The 16224-nt window shown below is 34.4% G+C and overlaps 1 protein-coding gene across 1 annotated transcript; it reads right to left on the minus strand.

Moving 5' to 3' along the window:
- Window positions 1-953: 953 nt before the first annotated feature.
- Window positions 954-14013, minus strand: LOC107774580 (protein SEMI-ROLLED LEAF 2). The gene is made up of 20 exons (XM_016594155.2): window positions 13816-14013; window positions 12719-13054; window positions 11666-11740; window positions 10836-10951; window positions 10592-10706; window positions 10322-10450; window positions 9704-9751; window positions 9267-9451; window positions 8983-9179; window positions 8451-8743; window positions 8165-8314; window positions 7667-8062; window positions 6132-6281; window positions 5918-5993; window positions 4895-5022; window positions 4487-4687; window positions 4277-4399; window positions 4074-4190; window positions 2055-2282; window positions 954-1603 (listed from the first exon to the last, which is right to left on the minus strand). Exons 2-20 carry the CDS (start codon window positions 12863-12865, stop codon window positions 1433-1435), a joined length of 3045 nt encoding a protein of 1014 aa, XP_016449641.1. The 5' UTR covers window positions 12866-13054; window positions 13816-14013; the 3' UTR covers window positions 954-1432.
- Between the last annotated feature and the right edge of the window lie 2211 nt (window positions 14014-16224).

Genomic DNA, 16224 nt, shown 5'->3' on the forward strand with positions numbered 1-16224 from the left:
GGAGTGGGGGTGGGTGGGTGCTTACCGTGAAGTGATGAAGGAATCGAGGAGACTGGACAGGTATGAAAAATTTCTTCTACGCTGAAATGTTATGGAGTTGTACTTTTGAGAAGGGTTTTTGGAGGTTAAAAACGACAGCGTTTTGACGTTTATTTTGTAATGTCACGTCGTTTTGATCGTGGCGGCGCTGTCGTTTTAGGATGGATCAACCATGTACGAAATGGATTTGGAGATCAGGTTTTGGGCCTAGGCCCAGATTTTATTTTCTTAATTTCTTGTTTATTTTGACTTTTTTCAGTTTATGCGTCTAATTTTAAAAAGCGTCCTTTCTATATTTAGTAGTAGCTTTTAATTCCAACATTCCTATTTTAACTCCTTTTGTATGAATGGCATGATATGTTTAAGATCACAAAATTTAATGGTATTGTTAATATGTTATACACCTCTTAGTTTAAGTCTTTAAAAGCACAAAGATTCTTAAACTCCGCGTCTAATTAAATTAAGACAAATAAATCAAGTTAGCGGAGTGACGAATTAAAGCATGAAAAGAATTTCCAATCATGGGTTGTAATGTCAATTCATGATTGCAGCTCATTGATGAGTATACATGGTTGGTGGATTTTACTCCAACTCGGTGTTTAGTTTATGGAGACACGTGTCATTTATTTATTGGATTGATGTAAATATCAGATGTACAGAAGTACACTTTCTTTTTTTTGATTCCTCTTTGTTGGAGCTAATGCTCATTTGGTGACTCGAACCCACGCCCACGGGGTTGTAATGTTCAAAAGTACACTATAACAGTTCATATTATACTATAAAACAACAACTACTATGACTCAGTCCCAAACAAAGTTGGTAGACAATATGAATCCTCACTTTTTTCTTTAAACTCAAACTCATATAACCAAAATAAAATAAGAGTAGATAACATAAATAAAAGAAAAATTAAATAAACCAAAGTGTTATTTTCATTTCAAATAGCAGTGTCTGCATACCAGAGAGGGGAGCATATCTCCATCTGAAATCACTAAAAAGAGAAGAGGAAAAGCTACATTCGATCTTATACACAGTAAATGGCATTGGTTAGGACAGCAAAACCTAACATCTTTGCCAAAACTCTTCAAATCTTCAGAGAGGAATATCTGCAATATGCGTCTCCTCTCCGCCTCCAATATAGTAATATATCACCTCATAAAAGAATAAAGAACAAAAGAATGAACAACTTTGATGTGTATGAGTTACAAACTATGTTATCTACAGCCCTGGCGCTGACTTCCTTTCTGTGCCGGGAGTTGCACGAGGATCTTCTGATTCTCAGTAGCAGAAAGCGCTCTGTATAAGGCTTTAGCCGTACAAAGTCACCCCGCCATCAGGATTCAGGAGGGGAGTTATCTCAACCTTTTCTGTTCGGTATGACTCCTATTGCTATCTACCATCCTGCAGCTTTCAAAAAATTGTCATACGGACTTGATGCTGGTAGTCTGAACGTCTCCGGATTACTTTGACATTGAGCTCCACAATGCCAGTCGACAGTTCCGGGTGATGGTTTTTGAGAAACATTGGCCGCTTTCTGATCTACGAGTTGGTTTTTAACCTGCCCCTATAAAGTAGTGAAGAGTAAGTTTAAGATCAACGTGGATTAAATGTGATACTGTACAAGTTATCGGAGTATAACTTGAACCTTATAAAGGAGATTACAGCATGTAAACAAGTCTAGAAATGCAAAGTAAGAGGAGTTCTAACTGTTAAAGAGTATAAGTTAACTTGTAAAAACAGTCCTAAATATCAACAATAAATGAAACTCATTTCAGAATGGTCATGCAAGAGTTGAACTGCTGGAGTTATCATGTAAAGCAGGAAAATTGTAGCGCTGCATTTACTGTAAGTTCGTTTTCCATAAAAGATATAACCCAGCTATCCGTTTTGCCAAAGTAGGACAGAAATGGAAAAGCAAATGAATAAGAGAATGGGGAAAAAGGAGAAAAAAGAAATGGTTAGTTTATAGAACTCAAAGAAAACCAAAAAGAAAAAAGAAAAACTACTGCTGAGACCTGATTCTCAACCTGGTTATGGGAAGAGCTTTCTTTGTCCTGTTCACTGGAATTCTGTGATATTCTGATCAGTGCACTATCTTGTCGATGTTGGCTATTCATCAAATTGTACATCCTTTGTTGTTTTCCCGTTAAAAGTGTCTCACAATGATGAGTCATTTCTTTGTAAGAAAAATCAGGTTCATTGCTCAAAGATATTCTCCCTACTTGATGTGCCGTCTCCAAAACCTTCATTTGGAGCAGACAAAGTTAATTTTAGATGATCAGATCAAAATAGAAAACTAAAAAATATCGGCCAAAGGATTAAGTGGTACTCCACAAATATTTGTCAAGACAAGACAAACTAAAGAGCCATCAGATGAGGTTGGTTTTTCTCATAAGCACAGAAAGGAGGCATGAGAATATGCAAGTTCGCTAGAGGTGAGAAATGCAGAATAGCAACATGCACACAAAGAAAAGTGTATCAGAAACGGAAGGAGTAATAGCAACATTTCACGAGTACAGCTAGATGTAAAGCTTTTTGTCAGAGATCATAGTGCAGAAGCAATAGGTTAGACAAATTGTTATTACTCCTTCCGTTTCAGATACACTTTTCTTATTAGTCCGTCTAAAAAAGAATGATATATTTCTATATTTGGAAACAATTTAACCTTAAACTTTTCATTTTACCCTTAATGAGAAAGCTTTTATAAACACACAAAAGTATAGCCCCCGAAAGCTTTTACCCTTTAAGCTTTTAAAAGACCACAAGTTTTAAAAGTCTCTTTTTTTCCTTAAACTCCGTGTTGAGACAAACTATGTCCATAAATTAAACGGCAAAGGGCCAAATATACCCCTGTACTTTCGAAAATGGTCTAAAAATACCCCTCGTTATATTATTGGGCTATATATACCCTTTCCGTCATACTTTGGAATAAATATACCCTTATTTTGGATGGAGTGTCACGTGGCAGCACCAGATGAAAACGACCCATTTCTTTTTTTACCCGACCCGTTTTAAAAAACCCACCACCCGACCCGTTTTAAAATTCAGTTTTTTTAAAACATATATTTTGTAAAAACTGGATTTTGTTTTTGTAAAAACTGGAAAAAAAAAAAGGAATTTGCAAAATATATATTTTTAAGTCTTTGCAGTTTTTTTAAAGTATTCTTTTTGTAAAAACTGGAAAAAAAAGACTCTCCTAAAGCAGTGGACTACATATGCATTAATTTTTAAAAAATGAAAATATTTTGCAAATTTTTTTTTTTCAGTTTTTACAAAAATAATACTTTAAAAAACTGAAAAATATATATTTTGCAAATTCCTTTTTTTTTCAGTTTTTACAAAATATGTATTTTTCAGTTTTAAAGCATTTTTTTAAAAAATATTTTTTTGTAAAACTGAAAAAAAAAAGGAATTTTCAAAATATATATATTTTAGTTTTTTCAGTTTTTTAAAGTATTTTTTTTGTAAAAATTGAATTTTTTTTTTAAAACTAATGCATATGTAGTCCACTGCTTTAGGAGAGTCTTTTTTTTTTCCAGTTTTTACAAAAAAAATACTTTAAAAAAAACTGAAAAGACTTAAAAATATATACTTTGCAAATTTTTTTTTTTTTTTTAGTTTTTACAAAATATATGCTTTGAAAAAACTGAATTTTAAAATGGGTCGGGTGGTGGGTTTTTTAAAACGGACCGGGTAAAAAAAAAAATGGGTCGTTTTCATCTGGTGTTGCCACGTGGCACTCCATCCAAAATAAGGATATATTTGTTCCAAAGTATGACGGGAAGGGTATATATAGCCCAATAGTATAACGAGGGGTATTTTTAGACCATTTTCGAAAGTACAGGGGTATATTTGGCCCTTTGTCGTAAATTAAAACGCAGGGAGTAATATTATTGTATAATATGGTTCTAAGATGAGATTAAATGGAGCGGCATGGACAGAGAGGATATATCCCTTGCTTGCTTGGGACTGAGACATAGTTGTTTTTGTATAAATAATAGGTTAAATAAACATTATATTCGAAAGCCACTTACAGATTCTAAAAGTTGATTGACACTCAACAGATTGGGAATTTCCATGGCGGATTGTTCATTCTGTTTGGAACTGCTTTGAGACAAATCGGGACCATCATCATCTAATATTGAGGACAGCTGCACAACAGTAGAAAGAATGATCAAATAAAGAAAATGAGGATAGAAGTGTATCCCGAAATAAATTTCGCCCTCCAGATGCTTACATCAACTGAATTAGACTGCTGAACTCTATGTTGAGCATCAGCTAAAAACTGAGACCCCAAGGAATCCGAATCATCTGGTGAAAATTCCTTAAGCAACTCTTCCCTTGTAGCTGACACTTCAAACTAGGTGCCAAAATAAGTTATATTAGGGATCAATGCTTAACCAGGGAACCACTATATAGTTGTAAAAATTAGCAGCGAAATATTTACATCTGGTAGATTAGATAAGCTCTTCAGGATTAAAGAAACCAAGGATTCTGTTGACTGTTCTTCAGTGATATTTATTTGCGAGAGACATTTCTGAGCGGAACTATCATCTTCTTTGGATCCATATATAACTTTTCCATAACCAGAACTTGAATCAGCAGCTTGTAGTTTGCTATCTTCAACCAAATGTAAAAATGGATCAACCTGAAAAATGCAATGAAGGATTCCCATGTATTATGACCCGAATAGAAATTAATATAATAATACTGAAAAGGAACAATATATTACACCAAAAAGTAGTTTTTCATCAGTTCAGCTGCTAGTAGAAACCAGGTTGACATGCAATAGAAAGAACAAAGACCACAGAGGCGAACAAATGCATATAAAGCTTGTGAAGAATTGGTTACCAACCGTTTTATCTGAAAGTGTAGCCTTGACACACGGAATGAGAGAAGGTATATTATATGCCTTTGATGAGAAAAGAATCATTGATGTCGCCAACACAAACAGAGATCTTTTACGTGATGGTGGTAGTGACCCTGAAAAAAAAATCATAAGAACTTTGATCTAAAGATCCTTGAAATAAAAAAAATGTACAAGGGAGCATGCAGGAGGGATATCAAAAACTCAAAAGAGATAAGCTGAACCATTTTCCCAGTAAGGAAGGATCATAGTGTTTGAGAATTCTCACATGAGTTATTGCCAAGAGTTTCAGTAATTGAGTAGTTCTTGCCTCATAAAAGAAAACTGCATCATTGACAAGTCTTTGCCTTAAAGGTAAAAGCGAATGAAGCTCTGTGCAGCCAGGGGCGAAGCCACCTTTTGCTAAGGGTGGTCAATTGTATATAAGTAAAATATTAGATTTAGATGTATATAACATATATTGAATACCCTTTGTCGGGAAATTGTTTTTACTTCTTTCAAGTTTGAATACCCTTGGAGAAATTTCTGGCTTCGCCACTGTGTGTAACATGCGTCTAAGCATTGCTATCAAACACCAACGACAACATGAACTCTTTAATTGGTATGAACTAAGCGCTTTCCTATTTTCAGGTGTTTGGTTCTCTCATCTTGTTAATAGTAATCTCTTTGATGAAAATGTTATAAACTCAAAGGTAAGAGAAACTTAGTAAGATAGATAATTTGCAGAGAGTGGGATTAGTCTACTAGGATATCCAAATGAGAAATTTTCAGTCAACATTGAAATGTAAGTCCAAAAACCTTCAATCAATTAAAAATGGATCACGTTAACTTGAAAGATACTAGGGACATAAGAAATGTGGCAAGTGATATTTGTTCTCATGTTCCTAGAGCTCCAATGAGACAATTACTTACCACCCCCTCTCAGAATATAATGGAGGAAGGAATTAAAGGGAAAGAAAAATCTTAAGCAGTTTCGCACCACAGAGAGCATATATGATGTGGCAGTTTTACCTCCTTCAACGAGTGCGACATTTCTTAACGAAAATGCAAGCTGAAAACTTTGCACTAGAGCTTCACGGTATGAGTGCTGCACAAGTACATGAAGATAATTTAAATTTAAGAGAATATAGGAAAGGATATACGGATACGTACCAACACATGTTTGTTCACGCTTAAGTTCCTTTACCGATTTAACATAACATAGAAAATTGCCTCATCCAATTACCTTTGCTCTAGAAAATAGCAAGACCAGGCTAAATGTGTGAGCAATGGCTTCATAATTCTCAGGCATATTGGCAGGAGAAATGGATTGTACCCATAGTGAGGAGAGCAGGAGTACGATTTGGTGGCTGCTGAGTCTTAGAGATTTAGGACCCTGAGGATCATGAGGAAATTAATTTTCACTACTTGGTGAAGTCAAATGAAACAGAATCAAATAACGCTACTACATTGTATAGCTTTCAATCCCAAATTTAAAGACATGTTTTATATAACAGTTATATCAGCAATGCGATATCAGAGTGAATTGCTAAGTCCAATGTCCAACATATCCACTATATGAGTGTTCTGAATATACGGATGTTAAGATGGATACACGATTAGAAAAGATTAGAAACTTTTTCGTGTAATGCGAATGAATGTTTGAACTCTAATGCCCAACATATACACTATATGAGTGTCGTAATATACAGCTATTATGATGAATGCATAATTAGAAAAGATTACAAATTATTACATTTGATAGAAGGTACAAGTAGCACTACGGAGACCTCCAAATACAACGATATGTTGGTGAGATACTACAATGATAAAAGGTGTTACAAGGTGAGGAGACAGACCTAAAATCATATACTCCTCCATCCCAGTTTATGTGAACCTATTTCCTTCCTTGTCAGTTTCGGAAAGAATGACCCCTTTCTACACTTGGAAACAATTTGACTTCTTATTTTACCCTTAATGATAAGCTTCTATAGCAATACAAATGTTAAGGCATGTTTAGGATCACAAATTTCAGAAATCTAATAGCTACACAAATGTTATAGTATGATTAGGACCACGAGTTTCAAAAGTCTTCCTTCCTTTCTTAAACTCCGTGCATGGTCAAATAGGACATAAATTGAAACGAGGGGAATACATAAAAATTGTCTCAAAAGACCATGGATTTCTCGATACTAAACAAAATACATAATCTGATAAAAGCAAGATTCACATAAAAATATACGAACTAATTAGGATTAAGGCTTTGTCGTGTTGGTACATGTACATCAGGTCCAATGTTTTGCCAGGAGTCCTTTTAGTTTGTCGTAGACTTGCATGTTAGTGTAGGATAAGTGTGTGATTTTTAGAGAAATCCTAGTATGTCTTAAATAAGACAAACTACTCAGTATTGGAATGAAATGGATCCAAATAGAATGGACAGGATATTGAGTATTTATATAGCCAACCCCAACTTGGTTTGGGTTGAGGCATTGTGGTTGTTGTTTGTCCCTATTATTGTAAGCAAGCTTCCAATCATTTTCAGCAGAGGATGTTCAAGAGTGTGCAGCAAAATAAGCTATTGTCACAGATTAAGCAAGTCAGCCGTCAAACCGTGCAAGTAATTTAATTGTCAAGTATGTAAAGAGAGGGTAAAAGCTTGAGTAGTAAAGAATAGCAGATACTAAGTCCCATGATGTAAAGCCAACAGAGTGGTCATGCCAAGGAATCTAAGAGTAACAAAGTGTATAATACTAAGATGGTGAAGATGGTTACAGAACCTGCCGCTTCCTTACTTGATTTGTTTGTACACTCTCCAACAGGTGCAGGAGAGCCTATCGTGTTATATACACCGCTATATGTTGATTTTATTCTGTTGAGCATCCCGCTGTTGTTATCTTTCTGTTCCGTCTCAAGGGTAATATTCTCCGCCGAAGAAGACCTCTGGTCTCTCAGCTTTCCAAAAAGAGCAGCTGAAGAAGAGAAGACGGAAACAGTTCTAGAGAGTGCCCTTGAAAAATCTGTTGCCTTCCTTTGGTGGGTGTCCTCCGGTATCTTCTGAGGAGAAACAGAAGATGGAACAAGGACAACAGAAAAGATTCGATGAGCTCCAACTCGTGTTTCATGATCAGGGTGGACCATAGCAGGGAGTAACTGATGAAATAAAGCCTCTGGGAATGCCTAAATATATAAAGAGAAGTCAGATTCTTAACTCAATATCCGTCGGGAAAATCTATGAAAGCAAATAACAGTCTAACAAATTCAAATGTTAATCAGCCTTACTTTGTTTTGATATGACAAATTTGGCATAGAAGCTATGATTTGAGAAGCACGGTAAGCAGCAGCAATAGTAGTTCTTGCTATCACTTTGATACTTGAGATGTTCTCTAACATTACTGCCATCACATCAAGAATAGGTCCTGCATCTCCAACCTAACAGTCAAGGAAACAAAGAATCATGACTTCCGAATACCCATCAATAACAACAAGTTTGGTTAAGACAGCTCTGACGAATTTACGTAGAATGCAACTTATTTGATATTCAAATCCAATGACAGATTTACTGCACCTTATTTGATAACTCCACAAGGCATTCATCCACAGCTTCCTGGAAACTTCGGTTCCACTTTATTAACTCGGCTCCCAGCTTTGCATCGTCAAGCGTATAATGTATACTTTTCCGTAAGTGCCTCATGATATCGGTCACTGCACTGACTAGAGCCATGGAATGATGAATCTTTGTGGTTTGAGCAAGCGAAGTCACAACCTGAACAATGTCAAGCTGCATTTCAGGTTGTTTAAGAACATTTTTGTGATCTAGGTGCTTGACTAATATTGACAGCAGAAGATGTGCATTCTCTCCTGCACAATTGAATAGGGGAATGAGAAATTAAAAAAGTGAGAAAAAAGGCATTATGAATGTTATCTACAAGGAAAATATAATACTAGTAAGAGTAGAACCAAAAGTAATGAAATATTTTTTAAATGAAAGATAACAAAGAGCAAATAAGAGTGCCAAAGAATAAAAAGAAGATAAAATAAAGGACTAACTTCTCCCTTTCTTTTTTCTCTTTTGATAGGTAAAGGGAGTAACTACAAACCTGAAGCATCCATCGTGTACTGCATATCCTTTAGAATAGGTAAAGCAATTCCAGTTTCAGTAGGCCATAAATTGTCGTCATCAAAGTAGCAGAATAAAGATTCCAAAACTCTCCGTGTGGTTGTAGCCTCCTTACCTAGTTTGGCAATGTTATGCAGGCAAATCCTGGACCAAAATGATGGGTTTTCTGCATCCTCCCTGTCACGAGGGAAATTAATATGCACTTTAGGACACCACATACAGAAAAAGAAAAAATCCACCTGACGTTCAGTGTAAAATATTAACTTTGAAATATTTAGTTCCCCTTTCTCATTCACAATGATTCTCCACGAGGGAACCTTCGCAATGACATCTGGGGAAGGAGAAACGTGGCCCTCAACTTTGCGCACTTCTTCCACCCACCTGTTCTGATTTGAGTCTTGAGTTTCCTTTCTTGGCCTTGGATAATTTTCCAACACTACTGAAACAATCTAATAGAAAGGATAAATATATTAATAGAAGTAATAGAGACATCTGGAAAGTAAGATGGACTCAGAGTTTAAGCTACTGCAATAAAGTAGTGCCAAAGTACACTACTGAGAAATACAAAAGATCTATTTCAAGGTAATATCCCGCAAGCGATACAAGTTCAGACATCGGAACATATTCCAGAGATCAAAAGATTTAAGCTAACAATTTTTAGATCTGACAATAAGAAAATAAGGTGGAAAGAATCTGCTTACATTGTCAAACTCGGCTGAAACATGGGAATATTCACCCATGAACCAAACCTGCGACACAGTTAAGTTCTTGTAAGAATATTAATTTAACAACTCCAGGATCAACATTCGATTGCAGGTATCAATTAGTCATGGTATTATACCATTAATCATAGAAGTTACTGGTATAGAATTCAATGGAAAACGAAATCAGGACTTTGAGGAGAATACAAGCCATACACTTACCAATGTAGGATTCTACCTATTCTTTGATTTAATTATTTAAATTTCCATGCTATAATTAATTTTGGTGACTTCAGCAATGCTTTTCAAACAAGATGCTGCAGCCTATTCATGGTAATAACCATTAAACAGTACAACAATGTCTTTAGCAGAAAATGCTAAGAAGCAAACAAGAAGAGAAGTCCATTAGAGTCTTCAGAATTCTGTAATGTCCTAGTCTACATTTTGACTTCTGTATTTGTTGATGATATAATTTTGACTTATTTTTCTTTTGGAACTGATGAAAAACGAACTTTTATATCGTTTGTATTTAACGGAAAACAATTGCCTCCACAGTTTGTATCAAAAGCACACAGTGAATAGACTAAATAGTAGGCAAAATCCACATGAACTCTGTACCATTGCAGAAAGTGCTTTCAGGCCAACTGTGTGGAGATGTTTTGCACTTTCCTCCTCTCCTATTTGCTGTGCCAATTGACACAGTTTTGGGATAAAACCATCTAAATGAAACATGTAAGTACCATCTTTCTGCATAAAACAATAAAGTCAAGAAGGTATAAGATATTGCAAATTTATAAGGTATCACTGGTGCATAAAGATGAACAATAAATAACACCCTATAGTCTGAACGACCCAGTCTAAAGTTGAGGACAACCCCAAAGAACCAACCTGATTATTTACAAAATCAAATAGTGCTTCACATCCGACAATTAGCATGTCATTCTCCCGCGACTGATCTAGGAGAGTTTGTATGATGCTGAGCAGACTATTTGCAAAAAGTGGCCTGACAGATAAAATGATGAAATGAAAATTAGAAATGCATCAGTTTGTGGCCAACACAAAAAAAAATTAAAAAAAAATGAAAGAAGCTGAAAAAGACCAATTTATACTTTTTTAAGCAACAGAAACTTACATGTGTTCCTTGCATGAAACAACCAACTTTTTGTATATACACATAACAACCTTTGCTGACCGAAAATTCTCATTTCTCAATTCCTTATAACACCTCTCTTCAAGTGACTTTGTTATCTGTTCAGCAGATCCAAGAAAGGCTAATGATAAAAATGTAATAGAAAATACTGACTTTAAGCATGAAACAAAAAAGATCTCTTCTACATAGGGAATAGGGGTGTCAAATGGGCGGGTTGCGCTGATTTTGGGGGGTCAAAATGGGCTGAGTCAATAAATGGGCAGGTCAAAAAGTTACTTGGGCTGAGATGGGCTGGGTGGGTTAAAATTTGGATCATAGTCCAATCCACCCAACTCTTACCAAGCTTTAATTAATGTGTGTTATTTTCTGATGAATTATTTAGTTGCCAAATAAGATTTTTTTTCTTATAACATATCAAATAAAAAAGAATTATTTTAAAGATATTTTAACGCCCAACTTTAGAAGGGTTGAGAGATGGGCTGGGTCAAGACGTCTTGAGTTCAACAAATGGGCTGGGTAACAAATGGGGGGGGGGGGGGCAATGACCAACCCAACCTTAGGCGGGTTGGGCGGGTTGAATGGATTTGGGCTCAAATTGCCACCCCCTAATAGGAAATATGAATGAGGTAGTTTCCTAGCTTTTTCCAGTTTACCAAAATATGAATTTCATTAACGGACAAAGAAACTGCAGAGCTAAATAAAGTTATCCTGAAGATGAGAAAACAAAGTAATATTTTACAAACTTTCAGGAGGTTTTTCATGGATTGTTTCAGAGGGATCATAATTTTCATGAACACCGCAAACGAATATACCTTGGGAATGCGAAAAGGATTTTTTGCAGCATATTCACAAAGTTTTCCAATCTTCCTATCATTTGGTTCTTCTTCCTGCAAAGAATGGACAAATGTCATATACGTGTGTTTGTAGCACAGAAAGACAGCAAGTTTATCGGTTGTCAAATAATCAAATACCACTGTTTCTGGATTTACTCTGTACCTCATATGAACTCAAAAAACTAATGTCAACGGTGTAAACTAAAGGTAAAATAAGCTTGCCAATTTTAAATGACATCAATTTTAAGCACATCAATTCTTCAAATCTAATGCACTTTAATGTTATACGGGCTAAGCTTCTGTATTGTAGTAGCAAGGTAAAACAATTTCGGGAACAGGTTTTTTACATGTTAGTATGGTTAAACTTGAGCTGGATCTAATCTATCATTCCTTATGGCAGATAGAGTTGATGCGTCACAATCAATTAGTATAGAAATTTGTTATATCATGCAGAAGTTCAAATAATAAAATCCCGATTCAGCTTTCTTGGATCAGCATGAACAATCATACATATTCTGCATATCTGCTCATGTGTGACGTCGTAGCCAATTGCCTAGCCAACTTCCACCAAATTCATTTATTGTGAGGCTTCCCTAAAACACAGCAAGACCAAAATCGGATGTGGCCGCTCTAAGAAAACCTAGAATTTTTACATACAGTTCTCCCCATGGACAATGTAAGGGTGGGGGAGTTAATCCCGTGCCATCTTTAACTGAACTTTCACAGACTCATAAGCAAAGCTCAGGTTATTAAGGAACACAGCAGGAAGAGTGCACAAACTTGTTCACCCTTTTGTTAGATACAGCTAGTTGATTAAGTAAAAACAACCAATGCTGCTACTAACTGCCATCAAAATCTAACTTAAAGCAAAAGATGATGACTTCAAGAACCCCTATTAAGTTGAAGTGCTTCATTGCTACAGAGAGAAACTTACATTTAGATTCCAAAAACTGATTAGGGAATTTAACACATAAAAATGAACCAAACAGAAGATGACAGTTTCTTATATCACTTATACAATCCTTGACTAACCTGAGAGCGAGTGAAAATGTCTGAGATCAACTTCTTATACCTCTTAACAGGCTGCCTTGATCTCGTCCGCATCGCAGGGCAGAAGAAACAAAGATTGCCACATGCTGGCAAGACTTGCCTTGAAATCACACCAGATACGCCGTTCATTCTTACTAAAGATTGAATCACAAATTTGTCCTTTTTTTACCCAATTGAGTTAGCTCTCAAAAGGCAAATGCTTTCTTTCCCTCCCTAACCTCTAATAGCTCCAATATTCCTACGCCCTCAAAAATCAGAAAGGGAAAGAAAACAACTCAGGAGCTTGTGGGTACTCCTCCTTTAGTCCTGGTTTACAGCCTACAAATGTAGAATTCAAAAACCACTTTACATCAATATCTCATTAAACCATCACATATCAACAATCTATAATAGCAATTTCATCAAAAGTGTATCTCGATTCTCTCAACTAATCAAGATCATGAACCACCCTTTTCATTTATGGGGTTCTAGAAAACTAGCCAAATTAAGCAAAAGGGTGTTTGGGAATTTGAAAAGGATCAACTTACCAAATTGAGGTTCAAGAAAACTAGAAAACTAGACAAATTAAGCAAAATGGTATCTGGGAATATGAAAAAGATCAACTTTTCAAACCAAATTGAGGTTCAAGAAAGCTAGAAAACTAAACAAATTAGGCAAAAGGGTGTCTGGGAATTTGAAAAAAGATCAACTTTTCAAACCAAATTGAGGTTCAAGAAAACTAGAAAACTAAACAAATTAAGCAAAAGGGTGTCTGGCAATTTGAAAAAGATAAACTTTTTAGACCAAATTGAGGTTCAAGAAAACTAGGCAATTAAGCAAAAGGGTATATGAAAATTTAAAAAGATCAAATTTTTTTAACCACAATGGGGTTCAAGAAAACTAGAAAACTGGACAAATTAAGCAAAAGGGCATATAAAAATTCAAAAAAAGATGAAAATTTTCGAGATGAATTTGATGATCTGCTTATCAAAGATTTGTACAACACCAAATACCCTGATACATACATAAGACATTTATATGAATTATACAGGTGGAGTCATATATATATGTATGTACATTAATATATTTTATATATATACCTTCAAATGAATGCCTGTAAAGTACAATTCTGATGAAAACTTAAAGCTTTACAACAATGCACTGGATCTCCTGCATTTCTTCCCTTTCTTCGACAACCCTTTCTCCAAATAATTTGACTCTCTCTCTCTCTCTCTCTCCTCTCTTCTCTCTCCTCTATACACACAATTTACAAAATTTTCTTGAAAAATTAGAAAAAATTAAATGATTCTAAATTTAAATGGGGCTGGCCGGACACTAATTAATAATTGGAAATATTAACACACACATACACAGTAAATGTATAAATATTTATAGAAATGGAAACGCGGAATGATGGAATATTTGACTTACTGACATGGGGATTTTCTTATGCTTCCAATTTGGCAATTTTTTACAGCTTCACCATTTGCAATTTTTGAGAAAGTTAAGGATGAATAGTTTATTTATTATTATTATTATTATTATTATTATTATTATTATTATTATTATTATTATTATTATTATTATTATTATTATTATTATTATTATTATTATTATTTTGTAGAAGAATTCAGAAAAGACAGTTGACCGTTAAACGGCTTTTTTTTGTAAATGGACGTATTTTCTTTTGAGCCCCTAGATCTTTTTTATATACTACTAAGGGACCGTTTGGTACGATCGATAAGGTGAGATAAGATGTGGGATTAAATTTATACCGTGTTGATTGACAGAATAAATTTATCCCAGTATAAGATAAATTTATACTGCCAACCAAATACGGTATAAATTTAATCTTATACTTAATCCAGGATATCTCATCTTATCTCACTTTATCTCATCAAACTTGTGATTATTCTATCCAACCTCTCATATGGTATAAATTAGTAATCCTGGGATAATTTAGTCTGCGTACCAAACGACCCCTTAGAATATCGTGTGTATTAGAATTTAACTTATTTACAATGATAATATAAAAAGCTTAGGTCACTTCTATATATTGTAGATTATATTTAAATTATTAGGTCAATTTTAGTCGTTGAAAAATTTTGCACCGTCAGGTCAAATTTTACCTATTGACTATTGTAAAGGTAAAAGGACAGTCCAATGCACAAAGCATCACGCGTTTACACAGGGTCCGATGAAGGGCCGCACCCTATGGGGGTGTAATGTAGGCAGTATACCCTGATGCAAGCATCTGTGGCTGATTACATAGTTTGAACTTGTGACCTATATGTCACACAAAGACAATTTTACCGTTGCTCCAAGGCTCCCCTTCGACTACTATAAAGATATTTATCTAATTTCACTTTTTTAGGAAGAGTTACCTTTAGACTTTTTTGGTAAAGCATTTTTATAATATTTAGCTATTTAATATGACAAGGGAAATATACTATTTGGAAATATATATGCATAGAACTTTGAAAGGCTTAATACTAAAAACTCTTAAAATTTTGGTTAAATTTGCAACTTGCAGACTTAAATTATGTGGGGGTTCTATTACATTTGAGTTACAAGATTGGTGTTTATTACAAATCGAGCCAAATTGCAAATTGAGCCACCAAATGTGACCATTAACTATCACAATAAATATTCTAATCTTGACATACTTTTTCTTACTTTGTTGACTTCCTCCTCATAACCAAGTCATAATATGTGTCTCAACATTGGTCAGTAAGAGATAAACAATTAAAGTATCTTATATTTAGAAAAAGGAAAATTTTTATATTTACAGCCATTTATTTCTTTCTCTGGTCTGATTACTAATTCTTGTTTAAGCTTTAAAAAGGAAATTATTAAAAAAATCGTACTCATTTATGTTCATTTTCGTTTATTGGCTGTTTCACATTAATTTTACAACTCTTCTATGACTTAAGCAGGTGTCATAGTTATAAAAAATATCAAGTGAAATAGTGAATGGCTTTTTTAAATGAAATTTCAAGAAAATATTGTCCTCTTCCATTTGGAACATATTATTGACCCATGCCTTATATTATTGATTGTGTTTTTGTTTTTAATTTTTAGTTTTGTCTTCTTAACGTTCCTTTCTTCTAATTTGATATTCTCAAGGTTTTGATAGTTGGCCAAATTTCATAGAAATCTTGGAATATTCTACCCTTCAACTACGTGCATATAAACTTAGCTAACGTTTGGACATAAATTTGATTGAAACTTAAAAAATAAATTTTTGAATATGAGATGAAAAATATTTTTTGAAAGTTAAAATTGTGTTTGGACATATATTTTACTTGAAAGGAATTTGTAGTTTTGTGAGTAGAAAACTTCAAAAATTAATCTAGAGCTGTATTTGGGATTTAAAGATTTTTTTTTTTTGTTGAAATCTACCAAAAAATGATTAAAATCTATAAATAAACAGATATTTGAAAATAAAATTTGAATAAAGCTCCCAAATTTTATGTCCAAACGGAATCTTCATCATAACTGGTAGTATT

Source organism: Nicotiana tabacum, chromosome 23, assembly GCF_000715075.1.
Source record: "Nicotiana tabacum cultivar K326 chromosome 23, ASM71507v2, whole genome shotgun sequence".
Classification (NCBI taxonomy): domain Eukaryota; kingdom Viridiplantae; phylum Streptophyta; class Magnoliopsida; order Solanales; family Solanaceae; genus Nicotiana; species Nicotiana tabacum.